At 30.5% G+C, this 21,322-nt stretch overlaps 1 protein-coding gene across 1 annotated transcript in view; it reads left to right on the forward strand.

Moving 5' to 3' along the window:
• Positions 1–12,333: 12,333 nt before the first annotated feature.
• Positions 12,334–21,322, forward strand: part of LOC124356218 (transcription factor collier) — a 59,081-nt gene continuing 50,092 nt past the window's right edge. The window contains exon 1 of the mRNA XM_046807406.1: positions 12,334–12,704. Coding sequence (XP_046663362.1) covers positions 12,535–12,704 — 170 coding nt within the window. The 5' untranslated portion in view covers positions 12,334–12,534. The remainder of the gene's footprint in view (positions 12,705–21,322) is intronic.

A 21,322-nucleotide genomic window follows, 5' to 3' on the forward strand; every position in this document is an offset into this window, starting at 1 on the left:
CTTCATAGGTTTGGATTTCATCCAGCAGAGTTCTCCAAGAAACACTACAAACACTAGACGTTCTGGATTTGAAGCAGTACGCTTATAATATTCATTTGTTGGAGTTGGATGAAATACACGGGTCAGTATTTTAGGTATTTGCTATTTTAGGTACCAGTTCATTTAAATTAGTTTATTTCAGCTCAAATTTTCATTGTTAACATGCTTTTTTATGTTGCTTGAATATTTTATAGACAAAGTAGCTTATAGATATATTTTGCCACCCGTTTTGAATGCATAAAGCGTCATAGAAAATAGAAAAATAGATCTTGCTCGGTAAAAATTGTGAATTTTCAGTGAGATATTAGTTCGTAAAGTTAAAAAAGAAGCTAACAATGTGACTACACATTTTTATTAAATTTGCTAGTCTCGTGGTAGAATCAAGACTACAAGAACTATAGCAGCAGAAACACTCCGAAATAATATCATAGAGGTTAGATTCATTTTAATTTCAAAATATTAATTAGTGCTGGCTTTTTTAAATTAAAAACTGTAAAAAGAATAAATGTTGTCCCTTAAAAAATGTAGAATTATAAAAAAGACGTTACAGAGAATTCGAGTTTTTCCCAAAAACTCACTAGAGATTATTAGAGGTGATTTCTCTTAGAGTTAATATGGCTTGTATTGAACTAATTTGCCATAATGAATCAGCAGGGATAATTAATAAAACACGGGAATACAGACTGCTTCCAAGAGACAAGGTTTTCATAATTTATTAGAATTCACAGTAAAACGAATATGGAACGATTAATAATAAATTCCTACGCTCATTTCCAATTAACTGCTGATTCCCAGAAGGAAGTTGTTGTGTTCGGTGAATTTGTATACATTATATTGATTACTCCTGAGTAAGTATGGCTCAAGGGGTTTGATAATTACTTCCATAGTTGACTTTCTCAGCGGTAATTAACTTAATATATGTGTATTCAATAATGCATGGAGTATCTAATACACCATACCTATATTTGTTGTCCCTTTTACACATTTGAACGTGGTTTACAGTTTTATATTGAAAAGTTTAGAGATCCTTTTGACACATTTAGAGGCTAGATATTTGATATTCTCTTCTCTTTTAATTTGCTTTTATCTTGAAACAGGAACCATATTGTGTCTGTTAATGGATCCAAATCTCAATTACAGTAAAATGCATCAACTATGGACTACCCCAGGGCTCTCCCTTGGCACCAAATATGTTCTCGATTATGATGTGACCTCGGAGTTCTAAACATAATCTTAATATTCATCGATGACACCTTATACGAAAAGTTATCCTTTCAATTGAACATATTCTTTAGTTATTGTGTTCTCGAATGATGTTGGATACGATAAAAAGATACAAAAACTTGGACACTCACAGGAGTGATCAGACGCAATAATGCAATAATCTAAACTACTGCAGCGTCTGAGATGAACACCGGGTCTTGAAGTTATTTAATCTTTGTTTTTTTTTCGGGAGCTTTAGTATCAATTCCACATCTACTGATATTGGAAAAGCTCTGTTTAGTTGATTGTGAGTAAAAACTAGACATTTTTTGTGATAGAACCATTTCCTTTTAGCCTTATTCTGCCCGTTCAAATGGACCACTGGCCTGTGCAAGAATTTTATCAAAGAGAATAACGGAGAAGAGTCGATAGTACAAGGTCGATGGTACTGATAAAAAGTGCAACGGTCACCGACAGGATTTGAACCTGCGCTATCTCTAACTCAGACTCAAAATCCAACGTCTTAGACCGCTCGGCCATCGACACCTCCATAATATGTTAAAGCGTGTCAAGGAGGATTTAAAAAGGGAGTAAACTTAATTTATGTAATATCAGGAATGTTTGTCACCTTATACTTTAATACTTAACCTGATTTATGTTGTCAATAAATCAATAGTGTTTTTCCAAGCGTTGAGTTCAAGGTATTCAGCCAACTTTTGAGACCAATAAAAGGATTGGAAAAAAACATTATGCACTCTGATCGAAATGTAGTTTTCAAACTTATCTTTGTATTTTTTTTAAAGAAATTAAGAGCTTATAACGAATACTTGTTTATCATATATATTATGCCACATGTTGCCATGTTGCAAGCGTACTAAAAAGATTCAGTGGCCTATATGTATAGTTATCACGATTAATAAGCTTTTAATTTCTAAAAAGTATTTCTCTACACAGGTCTCCTTACTAGTTAAGCGGCTGGCGTCAAAGGAATTTGAGATAAATATTCAGTACAACTAAATGTAATGGGTCGATGATGAGTGGTTTCTGTAAGGAACATTATGACTTTTCCCTAGGTGAATGACAATAACTTTCCACGAAGCACTTATTATGCAAAGAACCAAATATATTCATAGTCGAAGTGTAGGAACTTTATGTTACATTTAATTTTGTGAGGAAAACTCACTCAAATACACTCTGCTTCTAAAGAAAACAAGCAGAACTGCCTGACTTGCTGTGGGAAGGAACAAAATGTCATAAATAACCTCCATCATTTTCGGACAAGATTGATGGAGGGCATAAAGCGGTGATGGATACATAAATAAGGGAACAGAGGCTAATTGCGAGTCAAAGAGAAGACAGAGTAAGCGGGAGAGGAGAAACTAAAATGCCCGCGAATAAAACGAATTAGCGGCTTTGATAGAACGAAGCGTTTCACTGGAGTAATTCTTTACGAAAAACAGAGCACTGCAATGAAGGGAGATCTGCACATAAATCCGGGCCCGATGTGAAGTTAGAATGTGGCTGATGTAAATTTCACCCTGTAATTTGTAATTAGGCGTCTCCTCGCTCCCTGAAAACACGATAAAAAGTTTCTAAACAGGTCGTCCATAGTTTGTGGGCCGGGGAGGTGATTAGGGGGGCACTGCAATGTTTTAATCGCACTTTAACTTTCGCTTGATATATTTCTTGTCTTCCTTGCCAGGCATGGACACTGTGAAATATTTGCTTCCGCTGGACATCTAACTTTCAACATTTATTTACACGTTGAACATTTTTTATCTATAATTTCTTTAAATGACAATGTTGTAACCCATGTTCGTCATAATCTTTGTTTCGATTTTAAAATTCAGAGTTTTGATTGCTTTAAAATAGTATACAAACTAAAATACACCTAAACGAAGAACATCAAAATCTTAGGTTTATACTGCTGATATAAATTATAATAAATGTCACCTCCCCATGTAAAACTAAGTCAACGACATAGTTAAAGGGTTGTTTAATTTTAATACACATATTTATGATTCGTATAATCTTATTATTGACCTGTACTTACGTCATATTAATATGAATAAAACATATATTGCCTGGATTGTCAATAAAAATGTATATAATTTTAAAAGAACATTTATTAATTAGTAAAGTATCCATCGTTGTTATTATTATTAGTTTCTTTAGTGATAAATTAAAATTTTCTTAAATTTTTGTACAGTTGAAAAATTAATTCTTATTTCTCATTACATATTCATTTAAATTCAAAATGTTTATTTCAATTATTCAGATTGATTCCGTTTAGCGCAATAGTTCAATAGCGTTCAGTGATCCGCCGAAATTAAATAAATTTTTATACGCAGTACCTATTGCTATATTCTTTTATACTAGTAAAAAATATAAAAATATACAATTTTAGTTACAATGTATGTTGTTAATCTATGTTTATACGTATTTGTAATCAGTAACGGATATTATTATATATTTTAAAGTTTGTGATAGTTTTTCAACGATAACATGGTGTAATGTAATCATCCCGATTAATGTAATGGAAATGATCCTTACATCCTTACAAACCATGATGTAACAATAATCAAAGTACAGAAATTACAGTATAAGACTCTTCCTCAGAATCACTATAACACTAAATGGCAGAAACTTGCGCGTGTTATGACTATAACAATACCGTTTAAAGCTCTATGACATGTTATTGTGACTTCCTATTTTCACCATAGCTCAATTTTGAAACGATCCTTAAGAATATATTTCATCAGATCGATTGATGTAAAATATAAATATCAATAAGTTACATACGTAGGTATATGATATATAGTCCATTAATTGTTTATGTACCGTATTAATATCAATATTTTACATCAATCGAATCTAACAGTAGGCCTAATCATCCCGTAGTATCTATCATATAATAGTAGGTATCATCTAATAGTAGTAAAAGTTTTATGTAATTATTAGTCAATTATATTTTGTCCATGAGCCTAATTGTTAAAATAAATGCAGTTAAGAAATAGTTTTCTATAAGTTAAAAGTAATAATAGTTGTAAATATTTAGCATAAATTTAATATGTTTCAAAGAAGAACGTAGCCAGGAAAAATTTGGGGGAGGGGTTCAGACAACTGATATTTTTCCGTAGTGGACAGAGAGTAAGGCCCCATTTTGTTCCTTAAAAAGTTCTTGACCCATTTCTTTGTTGAGAACGATCTTTCAGCAGTACATGTGAGTAATACTGAGTTATTTAAATAATAATAATAGTTTAATAAAAAAGTAATTGAACAAATTGAACACTTGGGGGGGGGGGGTTCTGACCCCTTCGATCCCCTCCCTGGTTATAACGTTTAAAAACAGATTAATGTTATTAAAAAAAAAAAAATAGTAAAAACAGTGGGCGAAAACCTTATCTCTGTGGTATGCCACATGTTATAGAACCCCACAGCATGTTATAATGCTACTCAAAGCACACTGGCCAAACCTATTAGAACAATTAACCCGTAATTTTTTCTATTCACAACGCGTGAGAACATTGTGAACACAACTAAATCCTTGAAATATCTCGAGCTTACTGTGGATAGACATATTCAGTCAAAAGAATATTTTTTAACAAAACTGCTTAAATATTACAAGATCTAGTAATACTAGCGATGCACTACGCGGTGTGAGACGGGAAGCTTAGATAACGATCATGACACCATATACGTGAGCCTAATAACTGAAATTAAATCCAGTAGATCATCTAACACAATTTTGAATCCATCCGTGTAATCATCTATTTGTGTTCAATATATCCAAACACAAATATTGGAAACTTAGTCGGAAGCTTGCCTCAATTCAATCAAATCAGTAATTGTTGCTACACGATTACTGATGTTTTGCTCATATTAAATGTTATGCTTACTGGTGTAGTTGGCATAACGCAACATGTGAATATATAGACCATAAGTATAACAACTAATTAATTCCGGTTAAAATCTCAATGGTAAGTCGGCTACTCAAGGTATAGTTTTGGATATGAAATTGTAGTAATACTGTAGTGATTATACTTTATTGTAGTGTCTTTGAATGTGCATTATTTATCACTATTTTATATACGTTTTAAAAAAATTTTCAAAATGAAATTGTTGTTATAGGGTGCGTTCCATTTATGTAATATGTCTACTGAAAAACAATACATTTAATGAGCCGTGGACATTAACATACCATACGTACAATCAAGTAATACATCTATATAGGTTCTTTGTTTGAAGTTTTTGACGATGGAAGTATTGTGAAGGAAACAGAAAGTTTTCAGACATTTGCCATCGTTCAGTGATACAATACAAACAGTAACACTACGTTCATTTTTAAATTATTTTATCGCTCTCTTGTTTCTGCCGGTTTTCCAGCAGTCCAATATTCAAGGAATTCCTATATTCTTACCTTTTCGTCTATTTACATTTTGAGTTGTTTAACCTTTTTACAGAAATACTGTAATTTGTTTCATTAACAAAATCTTAGCCTTAACAATCCCAGTTCATTACAATCTTAGGCAGTCCAACAACATAAAAATCCCTTAGCACCGCACAAGTTTCCTTGATCTGCATCTCCTTATCAGCGCCACAAAGGATTATAATGCACTGCCTGACTTCCTCGAAACCGGAAGTACTGTAAAAGATTTTGAAAAAGCCTGGAAACTCTTCTTTTGAATAGTTTCTTCTCCAACAGCGGTCAGGAATATTTAAACCGTACTATTGCGGCTACCTAAATGTAATATTTTAGTACTAGTATATTTTAAAACAGTTGTAGTTATTACTTTGTAATATATATATATATATATATATATATATATATATATATATATATATATATATATATTTGTGAAAACTTAATCTACTGCCGTTATTGTACAGTTAGGCCTAAAAACCTTGAATAGTAAAGAATATTGAGTTCTGAGTTATAAGTAACAAATATGGTATTAAAAGCTTTGTTTTTACAAGGTATAATTCGTGTTTCTTGACAAAACATCGGACACCTATTCTTATGGTTTTCATAATATTTTGCTTTAAATTGTAAAATGGCAGCCATTTTTTAGATATTAATGATAGATTATTTCCTGTGAGCAGAAAGTTACGTACTACACACAGTCATGGAAAATACAACACCGAGACTTAAACAGTTTTTGAGTTATGATTGTTTTAAATTGCAAATACAGATAGACGCTGCACGAAGTAAAATAGACCATAGGAACTTTTTGTTTGTTTCCACGTAATATTTAATCGCGTGACTGCACTTTTTGAACACTATTTATAAAACAACATGGGAAGCAGATTGACAGTATAACTGTGGCTCCGATATACATTTAGAACTATTCAAGTAGTCAATTTTGATTTTCAAGTAACCTAGCTGTTAGCTATTGTTTGGGTCACAACCAATAGACGATTGGACAAAACATAATACACTAGCATATTCCAGTCTGACTATTATAGCAAACGTTTGTTTTAGTCTACTTGGACACATTTATACAGATTAAACTAGCAACAGATAGATTTGAAGAATTCACAAAGATGCCTACTATATCCAAACTAAATACTACAGAACAAGTCCAACTTACCCTAATAGGTTATTTACAATTTATTGAGCTTTTATACAATAACGGAATACAATTTCTATATATGGAATAGATTAGCTTGTCCTATTAAATACATCTGATACATTATACGTTATAGCCTAAACTGTATTCGTCCTCTACACATTCATAAGGACAATTCTACTACTACAATATTGATACAAACGTTGGACACAAAAACACAACTATTTCACCAAGAACGTAGCCTGGAAAAAAATTTGGGGGGTCCAGACAACTGATATTTTTCCCGTAGTGCATAGAATAAGGCCCCATTTTGTTCCTTAAAAAGTTCTTGGCCCGTTTCTTTGTTGAGAACGATCTTTCAGCATGTAAATGTCAGTAATACTGAATTATTTAAATAATAATAATCGTTAACTGAAAAAGTAATTTAAATATTGAAAATTATGGGGAAACCCGGACCCCTTGGACACCCTCACTGGCTACGTCCCTGTATTTCACTAGAAAAGTCACTATTTTATTTATAACACAAAATATTTGTTAGTCTTCCGCCGGAATGACCGGAACTGATAGAACGCGTCATGGTTCTGGTTTAATTCTTATTAGTATTATTATTTTATTTAATTTGTAATGTTAATTCGACAACATATTTAAAAAGATGAGTTTTTAAAACGTTTAATTTTCGAAAACTAATGTAATGTAACTAGTTTGTATTTTTATTATAGTTTAGTCTCTTTGTTACTTGTTAAATTTGAAATATTATTTACTCAAAACTTTTTTTACTTAATATTGTTGATTGTATTTTGTACCAGCTCCTAACCTATAATACCTGTATATTTCGTCAGTGTATGCAGTTCCTGTTTCTTTGCTTATTACATTTATTTAAAGTGTTTTATTTGCATCAATATTATCGCATGTCAGTCCTCTGTTACTTTTTACACCTTATAACTCTCTAAAATGCTACTTAAAACTGTTGTCGTTATATTTTTTTCGTTCTTAGCGGTAAGTAGGATAACCTTTAATTAATATTCACAACCTTAATTGTATTATCTCTGTAAATAATTGGCTTCTGCCTTTGGAATAATAAAACATAAATAAATAACTCAAACGGATTAACATTAACCTGTTTGTATTTATGACGTGAATTTCAATTTTAGAAAATGGTGTTTAGCATATTCGAGTACTTTACTGTAAACCAATCGGCAAATAGTATATAGGGGGGTAAAACCTACAGTATATTTGTACAATATTTGCTGTATCGGCTACAAACAATTACAAAAAATAAACTTTACAACACCGCAATATATTTAAAACAACTTCAAACAAACAATGTTGTTCCAAATTAAATTAATATTTTAAGACAGCCATATTAAAGGTTAAGGTAGGGGGAGCCCAAATAATCGCCCATGTTCCTAATATCGCCCACTCAGTAACTTGTGCTGGTTTAGTGCTTCGAGTCTACCCAAAAAACGATATTGAACTACTAACTAGGCCGTCCAATCTGGAGTAATCTGTAAAGTTTGGCAAGGTTAGCGTGTCTCAGTTTTATGTTGTGATTTTTTCAAAAATATTCTTCGCCTAAGATGGAGTTAAAAAAAAAAAAAAAAAAAAAAAAAAAAAAAAAAAAAAAAAAAAAAAAACAAAAAAAAAAAAAAAAAAAAAAAAAAAAAAAAAAAAAAAAAGGAAAAAAAAAAAAAAAAAATAAAAAATAAAAAAAAAAAAAAAAAAAAAAAAAAAAAAAAAAAAAAAAAAAAAAAAAAAAAAAAAAAAAAAAAAAAAAACTAAAAAAAAAAAAAAAAAAAAAAAAAAAAAAAAAAAAAAAAAAAAAAAAAAAAAAAACAAAAAAAAAAAAAAAAAAAAAAAAAAAAAAAAAAACAAAAAAAAAAAAAAAAAAAAAAAAAAAAAAAAAAAAAAAAAAAAAAAAAAAAAAAAAAAAAAAAAAAAAAAAAAAAAAAAAAAAAAAAAAAAAAAAAAAAAAAAAAAAAAAAAAAAAAAAAACCCATGGTGACCTTTATTATTAGTATAAAAATTAAGAGTTAAGGTAATTACAAAATGTTACCTGAACCTATTCAAAAACTTCGGACACACAGCTTTGGCATAAGAAAATATTTTGATCCATTTTTTATTTTGCGTGTTTTGGCTGCAGGTGGCCGCCATTTTGTTTGAGGAGTTGTTTCCTAATCATCGCCACCGCATTGTTCCTATTATCGCCCACTTAGGCGAAATTGGGAACCACATTTTTTAAACATTTTCGTTCTTTGTTTTTATTCAAATGGCGCATAGGAAAACATGGGATAACAAAAGCTGAAGGAGGCAGTAATTTCCAGTGAAAAATAAAGAAATGGTTTGCTAAAGCTCTAAAAATATTTTATTGGTGCCTAGATTCGAAAACACTAAAAGATTACGAAAAAAAAAGTGAAGACGTACAGAAAAGCTTCTTTTAGTTTCCATTGGGGCGAAAACCCTGTCCCTTGCCGACTGAAATGGTGGATGAGCTTCCTATAGTATTGTCTAGAAAAAAAAAATGGAAAGACTTTTTATGGGCTTTCACAGCAAAAGATATCAAAAGAATGTGCCTTTTTCCAACTAGCTATAAACTAAAACACCAATATTGCCCACCCTTTTTCGGCAGGAAACAAAAATGCAGGAAAGAAAATGGCTACGGCTGTTTTTTTAAAAACGCCATCCTGAGTTGTCCAATACGGAAACCACAACCCTTGTCCTTGGGGCAGAATAAAAGGGATATTTCACCCATGAAAATGTGAAAAAGTTTATGACATTCTCAAGCCAGAACTAGAGCGCGTTAATTTTCCTCACCAACTCGGGTATTTAACGTCAGACGAGACTGGTGTAAACAATTGTAACAGCATCAAGAAGGCATGCGAGTTTTATCTTTAAAGGGGACAAAGAGAAAGTTCATAAGACAGTATTATCTGCCGAAAGAAGGTCGCCTCATAAAAAACCATTGTTGCTTGTAAGTCAGCATTCAGGAAACTTTGGTTCCTCCAATGCTGGTGTTCCCACGGAAGAGAAAATGAAGCCTGAACTGATGGATGGAGCTCCTCCTGGCAGTATTGCGCTTGTCATATTTCAGGTTGGATACAACAGATTTTGTTTACAAAATGGTATACAACATTTAATTTCAGTACGTGAAACCAACTAAAGATATCCAGTGGCGTGATTCTTGATGGCCACAACAACTCACGACTCGCAATTTAGACTTGATCGATCTAGCACGTGAAAATGGCGTCTCATTGGTGTGCCTCCCTCCTCATTCTTCAGACACCATGCAAACCTCTGGATAAAACATTTATGAGAGCTTCAAGACTTACTACGCTCAGTAAAATTGGAGAACTGGCTGGTAAACCACCATTTAGAGCCATTACGTATTTCAAATAGGTGATCTTGTTGGAAAAGCCTATAAAAGCGGCTACATATCAATCGCGCACAAAAGGGTTTGCAGCTACGGGATTTTGCCATTTAAATCCTAACATTTTCCACCGATGAAGATTTTCCTTCCTCCATCCACCAACAAAACAACTAGAATGGAAGAAGGAAGTCCAAGAAATACAGACACCTCAACAAAAAACTCGCCAAGCTCAATCACAGTTTCCCTACAGACATCAAATCCTGTACCGTCTCGTCTCTTCCAACAACATCGAATTCCAGCTGGATCAGCATCTGTTGTCAGTGCTTCCCCTTTTAAAAATGCACTACTTGGGTCTAAAACCCCAGGACAACGAAAGGTAACGGCAGTTTGACCTTTGACTCAAGGCAAGTCCTCAGGTCAAAGAATGAATAAGAGAAATCATAAAAAAAAGGGATGCCTGTCTCCTGACTCAACAGATGACGTACGAAGACCCACCCTATGTGTCAACGGATGACAGTGACAGTAGTTATGGGTGATGGTGAAGATGCTCAATGTGACTTTGTGATGGTTTTTTTTACTCAAGAGACAAAAATGGTGAGACTTGGATTAAAATGTAAGAAATGTTTCCTATGGTTTCATGAAGCTTGTGAAAAAGAAAGTCTAAAAAAAACAAAATATTTATGTTGTCAATATTGAAGCCATAACTTTTTTGGCACAACAAATCAATGAATTTTTGTACTACTACAATACAATTCTTTTCAAACAATTTTTAAATGTTTCTAACTAAATTTTCCAATAACTATTCCCATATGCGAGAAAAGGAACACATGGTGGGCGATATTAGGAACTCTTTTTTTTTTTAAGTTAAAACATTCATAACTTGTCTTATATATTTTTTTAAAAATGGTGAAACTGTGTTGTTTTTAGAAAAATATACAAGTTACGTTTATAAGGTAATTGAAAACTACATTACGTATTTCCACATTCAACAATTATTTGAACAAAATGACCCATAATTAACCGTTACTTAAATTTCCCTTAAGTGGGCGATATTTGGGGCCCCCCTACCTTACATCTCAGGTTTTACGAATGTGTGTGAGAGAGAGAGAGAGAGAGAGCATTGTAAACAGAACTAACAGATTAATTTATATATTTTATATCTCGTATAGTTTTCCGAATTATGATTAAATAAAATGGTTTCAGGTTCGAAAATAAAATGTTAAAAGTATCATCACACGTATAATGAAGAATGAATGAAGTAAGAGGCGGAAAGGGGAAAACATATCAGCATCAACCCATTACACATAGATGCAAGTTATTTCAGTTTGGTTTGAGATATATATGCGCAAAGTGTGGGTCCACTATGATTGTATAGAAATAAAACTAAATATATAGTTATATTTCTCTAAGTTTTTGATGATTTTTTCAAAAATATGTATTTTTCTACTAGATTTAAATACATCAGCGTGGAAAACAAATTCCATAAATATAGACTACATGTATTCAAAGATATTACTCCTTCATCTTTTTCGTTTTTACATATCAATTTGTACGAAATCATGTTGATTTATGACTATGAACACCACATCTTTGGGAAAGAGAAAACTTGGAATGCTTTAATATAGAACTCTGGGATCTTTTCACTACTAGTAAATGAAAAATTATGAAAATATAAGATTCGCTTTTGAGTCGTAGAATTACGATTTCTGTAAGGAATTCTAATTGTTTTATCTGCCTGTTTTAGGGATGCTGCAGGTCCAATTCTTAAGAGGACGATTGACAAACTTAATGGTCAAAAATTCTTTTTTCCAACAAAAACCAATTATTGTAGTTTTCTTTCCTGTCGTTATCTGAATTTAATTTTTGGAAATGTTCGAAAGTCCGTAACCAGCCTTGTATGGAAACGTAACCCGAGTTGCTCTCTGCCCGAGGTTCCGCGGCGCTCTGAGCCGGAGCGCGGGTGAACCGCTACCCCCGCGCGGCGCTATGCTAATGGTAAGGTCCGGGAGGGCGTGACGTAGAACGTCCCTATTGGCTGAGCAGGTCCCTTGTGATTGGCGGGGGGGCGTGGCCAGGAGGGGGAGGGGCCACTGCGCGCACACGGGGCAGATCGCTTATCACCGACACACGGGGGACATACACTCCGGAGACCGCGGCGTTACGACATCTCTACCGTAGTTTATTCAATTTCATATAGTTTAACCTCGCGACGGTCGATATTATCGGAATGACGTGTGTCTAGAAGCCGAGTTACCGGTAACTGTGGAGTGCGGATACCAGAGCACCACGGCCGCGTGGCCACTAGACTTCGAGCCAGTGGTAGCCTGGGGACGGAAGCTCTATCCGCCCCCGAGGACCATGTTCGGCCTTCACCACCATCACCAGGAGCCCGCGGGTCTGCACCACCACCATCACCACCACCATCAACCCCGGGGCCCCGTCACGGGCCTCAAGGAGGAACCTCTCACCTCCAGTCAACTGGCGGCCGCTCGGGCATGGATGCAACCGGGAGTCGTCGAGCAGACCAGGTACCCAACCTTGCCGTAACCCTAACACAAGTCAGAACATGTTTCAGAGTGGTCAGTACACACAATTAGGAGTTTTGTCACTTCAGACAGTGAACCAGAGTGCTAGAACACTAGCTAGGTTAGAGATGATAGTGACAGTTTGATCTGGTAGAGATCTCTAGGGACTGTCAACAGAGTAAGTGCTCTAACTCACTCAACCCCCCCCCCCTCCACAACTATGCCAGAGGCCTCTGGAAACAAACAGAAAAAGAATGTCCTAAATGAAAAGTAGCTCTTGATTTACCTTATTGTCAAAGACTAGAATATTTTTAAATGAAAATTAAGACAGCGCATTTGCTTAAATTCAGATTTTACTGTGTACGTTCGCTTTTATGAATGAAAACTATATTTTTGGAATGAAAAGAACAGTTATAAAACGCAAAATGACGTAGGCTTTCCGTTTCCAGCTGTTGGAAAAATGCCTATGGTTACTATAATATGTCGGGGGGTTTGGGGTGGGGGGCTACGCCGAATCAGAATCATGATGTTTAATTGCTATAATCATTAAACTACATAACAGTGTAAAAATCATATATTTTCATCGAATCTTACATATCGTTTCCTAAAGGGCGATAGATACATTAATATAAAGGCAATTGAAGAAAGTTTTGTAAACTGCCTTTAAAAAAGGACATCTAATACAGATTTACGTTAATTTTTCAATGTATGTACTACTTGCTGTTCTGGAACCGAATGTCTGTATGTAAGTAAAAGTATAATACTTTACTGAAACCAACAGTAAAAGCAGTAATACAGAATGAATTATTTCTATTTGATGACTATTAAAATCCTAAACGGAATAAGAATTAAAATAATTAGAGCTTTGCACTAATTTTTTATTTTATAACAGGGCACTGCCTTAATCTTATTACTGGTAGTTAGTCAAAATTTAGAAAAAATCATAAACCACAAGTTACACTGTCAAAACTGATAAAAATTAAGTCATAAAGTAAATATTATTTCAGCCATTTATATATTTAGCATCTCCTGGAACTTTTAATTTTTATTTTTTAAAGAATTAGAATTAAACTTTTGATATGATTAGAACTTAAAAACAGTTTTTGGTATTTAACAATGTTAGGTAGAAAATCCCGTCGAATTGGCCAAAAGATACATTTGCGGATATTGTGTCATACGGTAGTTAATTATCAAATATTATTTAATATTAAAACCAATAAATTATGCATCATATGTTTTATGTATTAGTACTTTCAATAAAGGCATTAATTTGGAAACCGGTTGCCAAATAACAGAGACTACTTTTTACAATATACTTAATTGATAATAATGGTAACATATAATTTTAACATATTATTTTTCTGGCAGTTAATACTTAGATGTTTTATTTTAAATAATATGCCCGGCTTTCTCTCAGATGTAAGTAAATAAACTAGCATATTGTTTATTTTGCCAAAATGTCATCTACTAAAAATGTTATACTAATAATCTATTTATTTTTGAGTTTAAATTTTCCTCTAACTGATTCAATAAGTTTTAATCTGAAGTGAGAAATGTTAGAGAATTTCCAAAACTTCACTTCAATTATTATTATTAAATGAAAATAAATCAATAATATTTGGTAAATTTTATTTAGTGTGAGACAGTTTTATAATTTCTGTACCGATACTATTCATTATGTATGTCCATAAAAAATAAATTTAATAAAACATAGTGTGCAGTATATTTTTTTTAGTAGTTCATGACCTTCTGTTAAGTGTTATTATAAATAAAAAAGGACTTTTATTTTATTATTATTGAGCTTCACAATACTTTTTTACATTAGATCGGCTCATGTCAAACAATAATATTATTAATTCCAAATTTAAATACTAGAAATGTTAATTAGGCTAAACAATATATTATCTCACACTTCTATTTTAGTAAACTAGTATATCCTACTTAACACAATTAAATTTATAACAATAATTATTCATGAAGTACCTCAGTTACTAGTATCTTGATAAACACCTAAATTTATCTAAATGGCGTAAATACATTATATTTTATACATACTTACAAAGATTAACAATTTATAAATAATATTAAGTAAGTTTCAATGATTTAAAAAAGTATAATAAACTAAGAAGCTAAAATAAATAATGATGTATTCCATATGAAAACTTTTTATGTATAGATAAACATTTGTTTTAAAAATGGAATTCTGAATATAAATACAGAACTTGGGCAGTAAGACAAAGTTGTAAGAGAATCTTAGTATCCATTGAATGATAAGGTTTAATTCATGGCACTTTAAATGCTTTCTTTATCCAAAAAAAAATTTAGAATGGAAGGCTCACTCTTAAAATTCTTTAAAAGCAAAAGTAATTAATTTCAAGCTCAATACAAAATTATGAAAGTTTATGTGAACAATGTATTATAGGAACATTGTAACAACAAGAGAATAGCTTAGAAGCCAAGGAATGGTGTTTTGTAAAAGCAGGAAAACGCTAACCGAAGTAGGAATTTACCTTAAATAAATTATAAACCAGGAAATATTTCGTGGATACATCACTCTAGACTGAGTGATGCAGACTAATATATCTGGCCTACGTATTGCCAAACAAAATAAATAGTTGCGATATATGAGCTATGTTTAATGAATAATATACATCAATCTGTGTAATTTACAAGGTGATGTATGATAAATTATGCTGCAAGTAGAATGCTTTAGAAAATAATTAAAATCTTCCTTATATGTATTAAACACACATTGTTGATTGTTGTCAAGTAAATTGTTTAATTGTGTCACACTAACAGGATATCTCACTAGAGAGTGAGTACTGTAAAACTTTGTATATGTTAAAACACATTTTTTTTTAATTCCTCTCACCTTTAATTTATAATGGGATTTAAAATTAATAAAATTTGATATGAAAATAATATTATGAAATACATTTATATTTATTTACACAAATGTCAGAACTACAAATATTATATAGTAAACAATCGGTTTGTTAAAGAATAGTAGAAAACTGCATTAGTAAGAATGACTTAGTCAAATTTTAGTCTAAAATGGACACTAAGTCTAAATCTTGTTCTGACTAAATGACTCTTTATTTTAACTATTTTGATATCTTAAATTTGTATATAAATAAATCGTGATCTTCACAGTTGTGCAAGGAAAATTGTGGTTAGTGACAGATTATTGTTTTTGTTCTTTATGCAAAAATAAACCTACATAATTATAACCGGGGTATTCTAAAAGTTAGCGATAAATATTGCTATTGATCCTATTGAGGATATATCTTCCAGATCCGTTCGTAACTTAAATAATCTGCCATATAACTATACAGTACAGTAAAACCTAAAAGAGTAAACATTTAAAGAACCGTATAAATGTTTAATCAAGTGTTTTCCGGTTGAATCGCTCCTCCGTGAAACCGATTTTGAGTTTTATAAATTTAACTAAAAAGCGGTCTCTAAAAGGGGGACAGGGCGTTTGGAAACCATTCAAATAAAATAAACGATAATGATAATGAATACACGAATAGGAAATTTGTAGTAAATCTGTTTTTTATACATTTTTACTACCAAATGTTTCCTTGAGTAGTGTTTAGTTTATTTTTATCTGCAGATAACTACATTGAAAACTACGACTTTACAAGACAAAAATTGTTGTAAAAATTATTTAAAAATATTTTTACTGACAGTTTAACTGACATGCATTATTTTAAAAGTACATTTCATATTGCATACATGTTTAGATATAATATAACAAATATTAATGACACAAACTATCAAAAAATAAAGTGAGTTTGTAGGGTGTTATTTATTGCTATAAATATAACTAATAACAGGGGAAATAAACTATAGTAACAGTACTTGAAATGTATTAAAAGCATTTAAATTACATATATGTTGTTACAATATAAAGCTTTTATAGGACTAACTTAATCTTCAATGGCAATATTTTTGTATTATATAGAATATACTGTTTTTTATTACAACACTTAAAAATTAAGATTATTATTTTGAAAACTATGGTTAGTCTGCAGAAAGTAAGGATTGTTATGAATAACATTTAGTTAATTGTAAATGTATCCACAAAATAAAAAATTACTTAGTACGAAACATTGCAATAACATATTATAGAAAACATACAGCCTACTGTTGTAGAATATACCTTATACACAAATTAATTATTTATATAAAATAAGCGTTTTTTTTAGATTGAGATCATTGTAGACCAGTTCATAAATTAATGTTTGTAACCTAAATGAGATGTTATTGAACCGAATCAGCTGAGTAAAGAAACTATTGAAAAACAAGAACAAAAAAATAATAGGCTTATTATTGTCCTAATAAATAATACTTATATTATAGATAAATAATAAAAAGTATTATATAACATATATTCACCTTCATTACTGTAAGTTATTTTTAATAAATCACAAAATATCAAAATACTTTATACAATCTTTCCTTTTAATGCTTTGTATTTTAACTACAAGTGAGTAAGAAGCCGTTATCGATTAAATTAATTTGGTTTTTTAAATCTTATGTTAATTTTCTCAAATTAAATGTATTATTGTGTTATTTTTAATTAATCACAAGCAATCAAAATAATTGTATATAATCTTTCCTCTTTACACTTTGTATTTTACTGCAAGTGAGTTATGTTACTTCTTAGTCGTTATCGATTTAACTAATTTTGTTTTTTTTTAATCTTATGTTAATTTTATAAAATAATAGATGTCTTGAGTTTCTACTTTTCATTTAGTTTCTGGATCAAAGTATAGAATCTGAAATTAAAAATGATGGACTAAGCAATAAGAAAGAGTCATTTATTTAAAGCTTTCAAGGAGATAAATTTTACAGGAATTATAAATTTAAACAGATCTTTTATAAAAAATATTACATTATTAAAATGCATGCTTTTGACATATTATGTTGTCCAGTTAAAACATCTAATAATTATTTATCTCTAGATTACAACTGTTATACCGTTATGAAGTTAAACTAATTTATAATTGTGAGTGACGTGGACGCACTGTTAAAATTGTTAAGTTAAGGGACCATTAAAATTAATTTTGGACAATATAAAGTTTAAATAAATAAATTCCTTATACGCCAACGTAATCTACATCACTTAGTTTCATAAATTACTAATTTCTCATAGTTGTTATACTTTTAATCATTAAAATGTAATATGACCATATGTTTAGCTGGCATGCTCCGAATAGTCATTTGTTTAATATAAAGTTTAACTCAAGTACAATGTCAGTCAGAAAATAATACACTGTTAGTAAAGATATACAACGTAGACTTATTAAACATTATCTTAATAATACAGTATGACATAATACAATATTTGTCTTACAATTACTTTTTAAGTAACAAATAATCATGATAATAAATAACGCGACTTTCCAGAGAATTTATAGTTTTATTTTAATTATTAATCTAAATAATGAAATCTCCAGGAATGGTAAAACATTTTACACACTATGGTGTTTGCTGTAGGTGAATGTCAACTTTGGTATCTAGTGAAATTTAATGAGCTGTACCTTTTTTTTAACTTTGCTGTAAATTCTGTAGAATTCCATAAATGAAATACATTCACAATCGCCTCATACTATATACTGATAGTAGGTAACAATTACGTAAACAAAAACACGATACTGTAATACAATTTAGGATTCGAGTAAAAAAGCTTGGATTTTTTAACTACGGGTAAATTAATCAATCAACAATGGTTGAAAACTTTTATTTATTTAGGGTGCTTAGGATATTTAGTTTTTTAATATCATCAGCAATTTACTTTAGTGTGATAATTTATTTACTAATTAAAAGTCTATTTATTTTATTACCGTGTTAAAATAATTTTTGAACGTTCGGTAATTTTACTGAAACCATATACGATTTTTCTAATAGCTTTAGTATCTTTAAGTGTGTTATTACATATGTTGACAATCATGATATTGAGCATAGAAATGTGAATCTTTGGACTAGAAATTTGTATATTGATAAACCATTTTTTAAAAAGTCTATACTCTTCCGTAAATTAAATAATTTAGTCCTTAAACGTTTTCGAATCGTTTACTTCGTTGTAAATTTAACTTTTCTGCTATTTATAATTCTATACTATGCATTTTATTTGAGTAATTGTATTCATTAATAAAATATTTGTGAAGGTAATGTGAACATTTCATTTCAACTGAAAATTAGAGGCATATTAAACATATTCGTATCTTTTACACAGTGTTCAGTGCATGGTGTTAGATGTCATTGAGTGCATACACACTAAGAATCGTTATTCAAAATTATCATATTTTAAAGTAATTAATATATTAATTTAATAACTTATATATTAACTGTTATTAAAGCCATAAATCCTGTCAGGACTCATAACTGAGAAGGATTCATAAACAAAAGAGAAGAAATACAAAGTGAAAATAAAATATAGGGGTTGAGTATTTTTCTAAATAGAGGTAGAACAGATGATTTTGTATATAAAATAATTAATTTTGTATTGTAACCTGTACATGAAGGCATAATTTTAAATAATATCATTGTTTTGTTCAGAATTTTCATGAACATGTCATAAAATGTTTTCTTAGAAAATTATAGTCGACGTAATGTATGACGTAATTTAAGCAATTCGACCAAGTGCTAATTTAAAACTTTCAAATTTCAGATGATAATTTCTACATTTTGATTGAAAAGTTTTAGCATAATTTATAAAACAGGTTTAACGCGATAAAATATATTTTTATTTGTTATGAGATTTTTAGTTATGTATAATCGTTAACGCTGAAAAAAAGTATTAGCCAGATATTTGGAAAATGGTTCCATAAATAAAATTTGACGTTAAAATTATTAGATTTATATGTTATAAGGAAGATTTGGTATCAAATCCTTTAAAAATAAGTACAAAATCAAAACAGAACTTAAAAATTGCAATGGCATTGAGCTCCATTTAAAGATAAAGTTCACAACTTTTCAGTATTCGAAGCGATTCTATGTAAAATTGTACCTGTTTCTGGTTACGCATACTTGTTTATAACTTTACTTTAAATTCGGATGAGGCTTTCTAACTTTTTAAAATATAGGAAATATATACCACGGAGAGTGAATTTTAAAGTATATAGTTAGTTCAATTTTATAATGTCACGTTATTTTATTTCATGAAAGCTTTGTAAACCAAATTTTTATAGTTTGATATTCCAATGGACGTTTAAAAAGAAATAAAGTTGTTATAATCGTAACTGGTTTATAGTCTAGCGTAAGGCCAGGGTCATTACAATCTAACAATGCAGAGTGCTGTGTGCATTGTGAAGGAGGGAATTTCGAACAGTTACTAAACTAAGTTTAGTTATTTTGTTAGCATTTATTTTTTTTGCAATAGTAAGTGAAAATAAAAGTTTATAAAACATGTACGTTCAGCAAGAAAAAAGTGTAACCGATTTTGTCTATTCCTCGTACGTTATTTATTTAATTAAAAATTGATTTTCTTAAAGTTTACGTAATTTTTATTGGCTTATTTTACATCATTATCTTAAGAAATTAATTCTTTACAAGTTTTTTTAAAGAATTTTACGTGTTTGTTACACATTTAACAAAGTTAATCTACTTGAAACCTAAATGAAACTTGTTTTTGGACACCGAATTTTGCGTATTTCTTCAGATATCTTAAAAATTACTGCAGGTAGAGGTCTGGTACCAATTTTATTCAATTTTTCAGTTCAATTTGCATAATATACATTAAATTTTATGTCCTGGGTAACGCCTAAAATAATTTAATAGGGCTCCCTTTTAACGGTGGCACTGAAATCTGGGCGAAATCTTTCACCCTGTATAGCTCGCTAACTAAGCGTTTCTAGACCTATGTGTATATGAACTTTTTTCGTTATTTTCACCGTAAGAACAAGTCCTGACAGTTTCTCCGTTTCTTCATGGGACACCCTGTATATCTGATTATAGCGTATTGCTGACATAAAGGTCAGGTATATGTTACTTAAACACGCTAAAGCGGCAATAATTTTGTATTCCAACATTAAATTGACAATATTAGCCTATATTTATACGCATTGTTCAGACTGGGATATTTCATAATTCATTATATAAAACGTTTCGTAGGTGAATGCAGGCACAAATTCCGATTATTACTGATAATGAAATATGTAAAAAGGTTAACGTAAGATAATATTTTCTACAAGTACACAGGTAATGTTAATATGCGTTGTGTTTTATTTACTAAGGACTTTTAGAGCATTTAAACATATAAAAAAAATTAAAAATATATTAAATACAATCCAGAATGCAGTTAAATTATATAATTCTAGGATCCTTTGAACTAATAATATAGCCTATATCACTTAATTTTTTTTTACAAACATTAAAATTCTATTATTGATGTTCTTCTAAAAGAGTACATATTAGAACTTAAAATAGATTTCGGTAAAAGTATTTTTCTTATTTTTAATACAAGCAATTTTTATAAATCGTTCAATTGAGTAAAAAGTATTTTTAGTAATCAGCATAATAGTGAAAATTTTGTATGATACATTTTTGTATAAATACTAGGATCTAGGATGCATTTCCAGGGTATTTCATTTTGATTTTATATAGTTGTAAGT

The sequence above is a fragment of the Homalodisca vitripennis genome, chromosome 1, assembly GCF_021130785.1.
Source record: "Homalodisca vitripennis isolate AUS2020 chromosome 1, UT_GWSS_2.1, whole genome shotgun sequence".
Lineage (NCBI taxonomy): Eukaryota > Metazoa > Arthropoda > Insecta > Hemiptera > Cicadellidae > Homalodisca > Homalodisca vitripennis.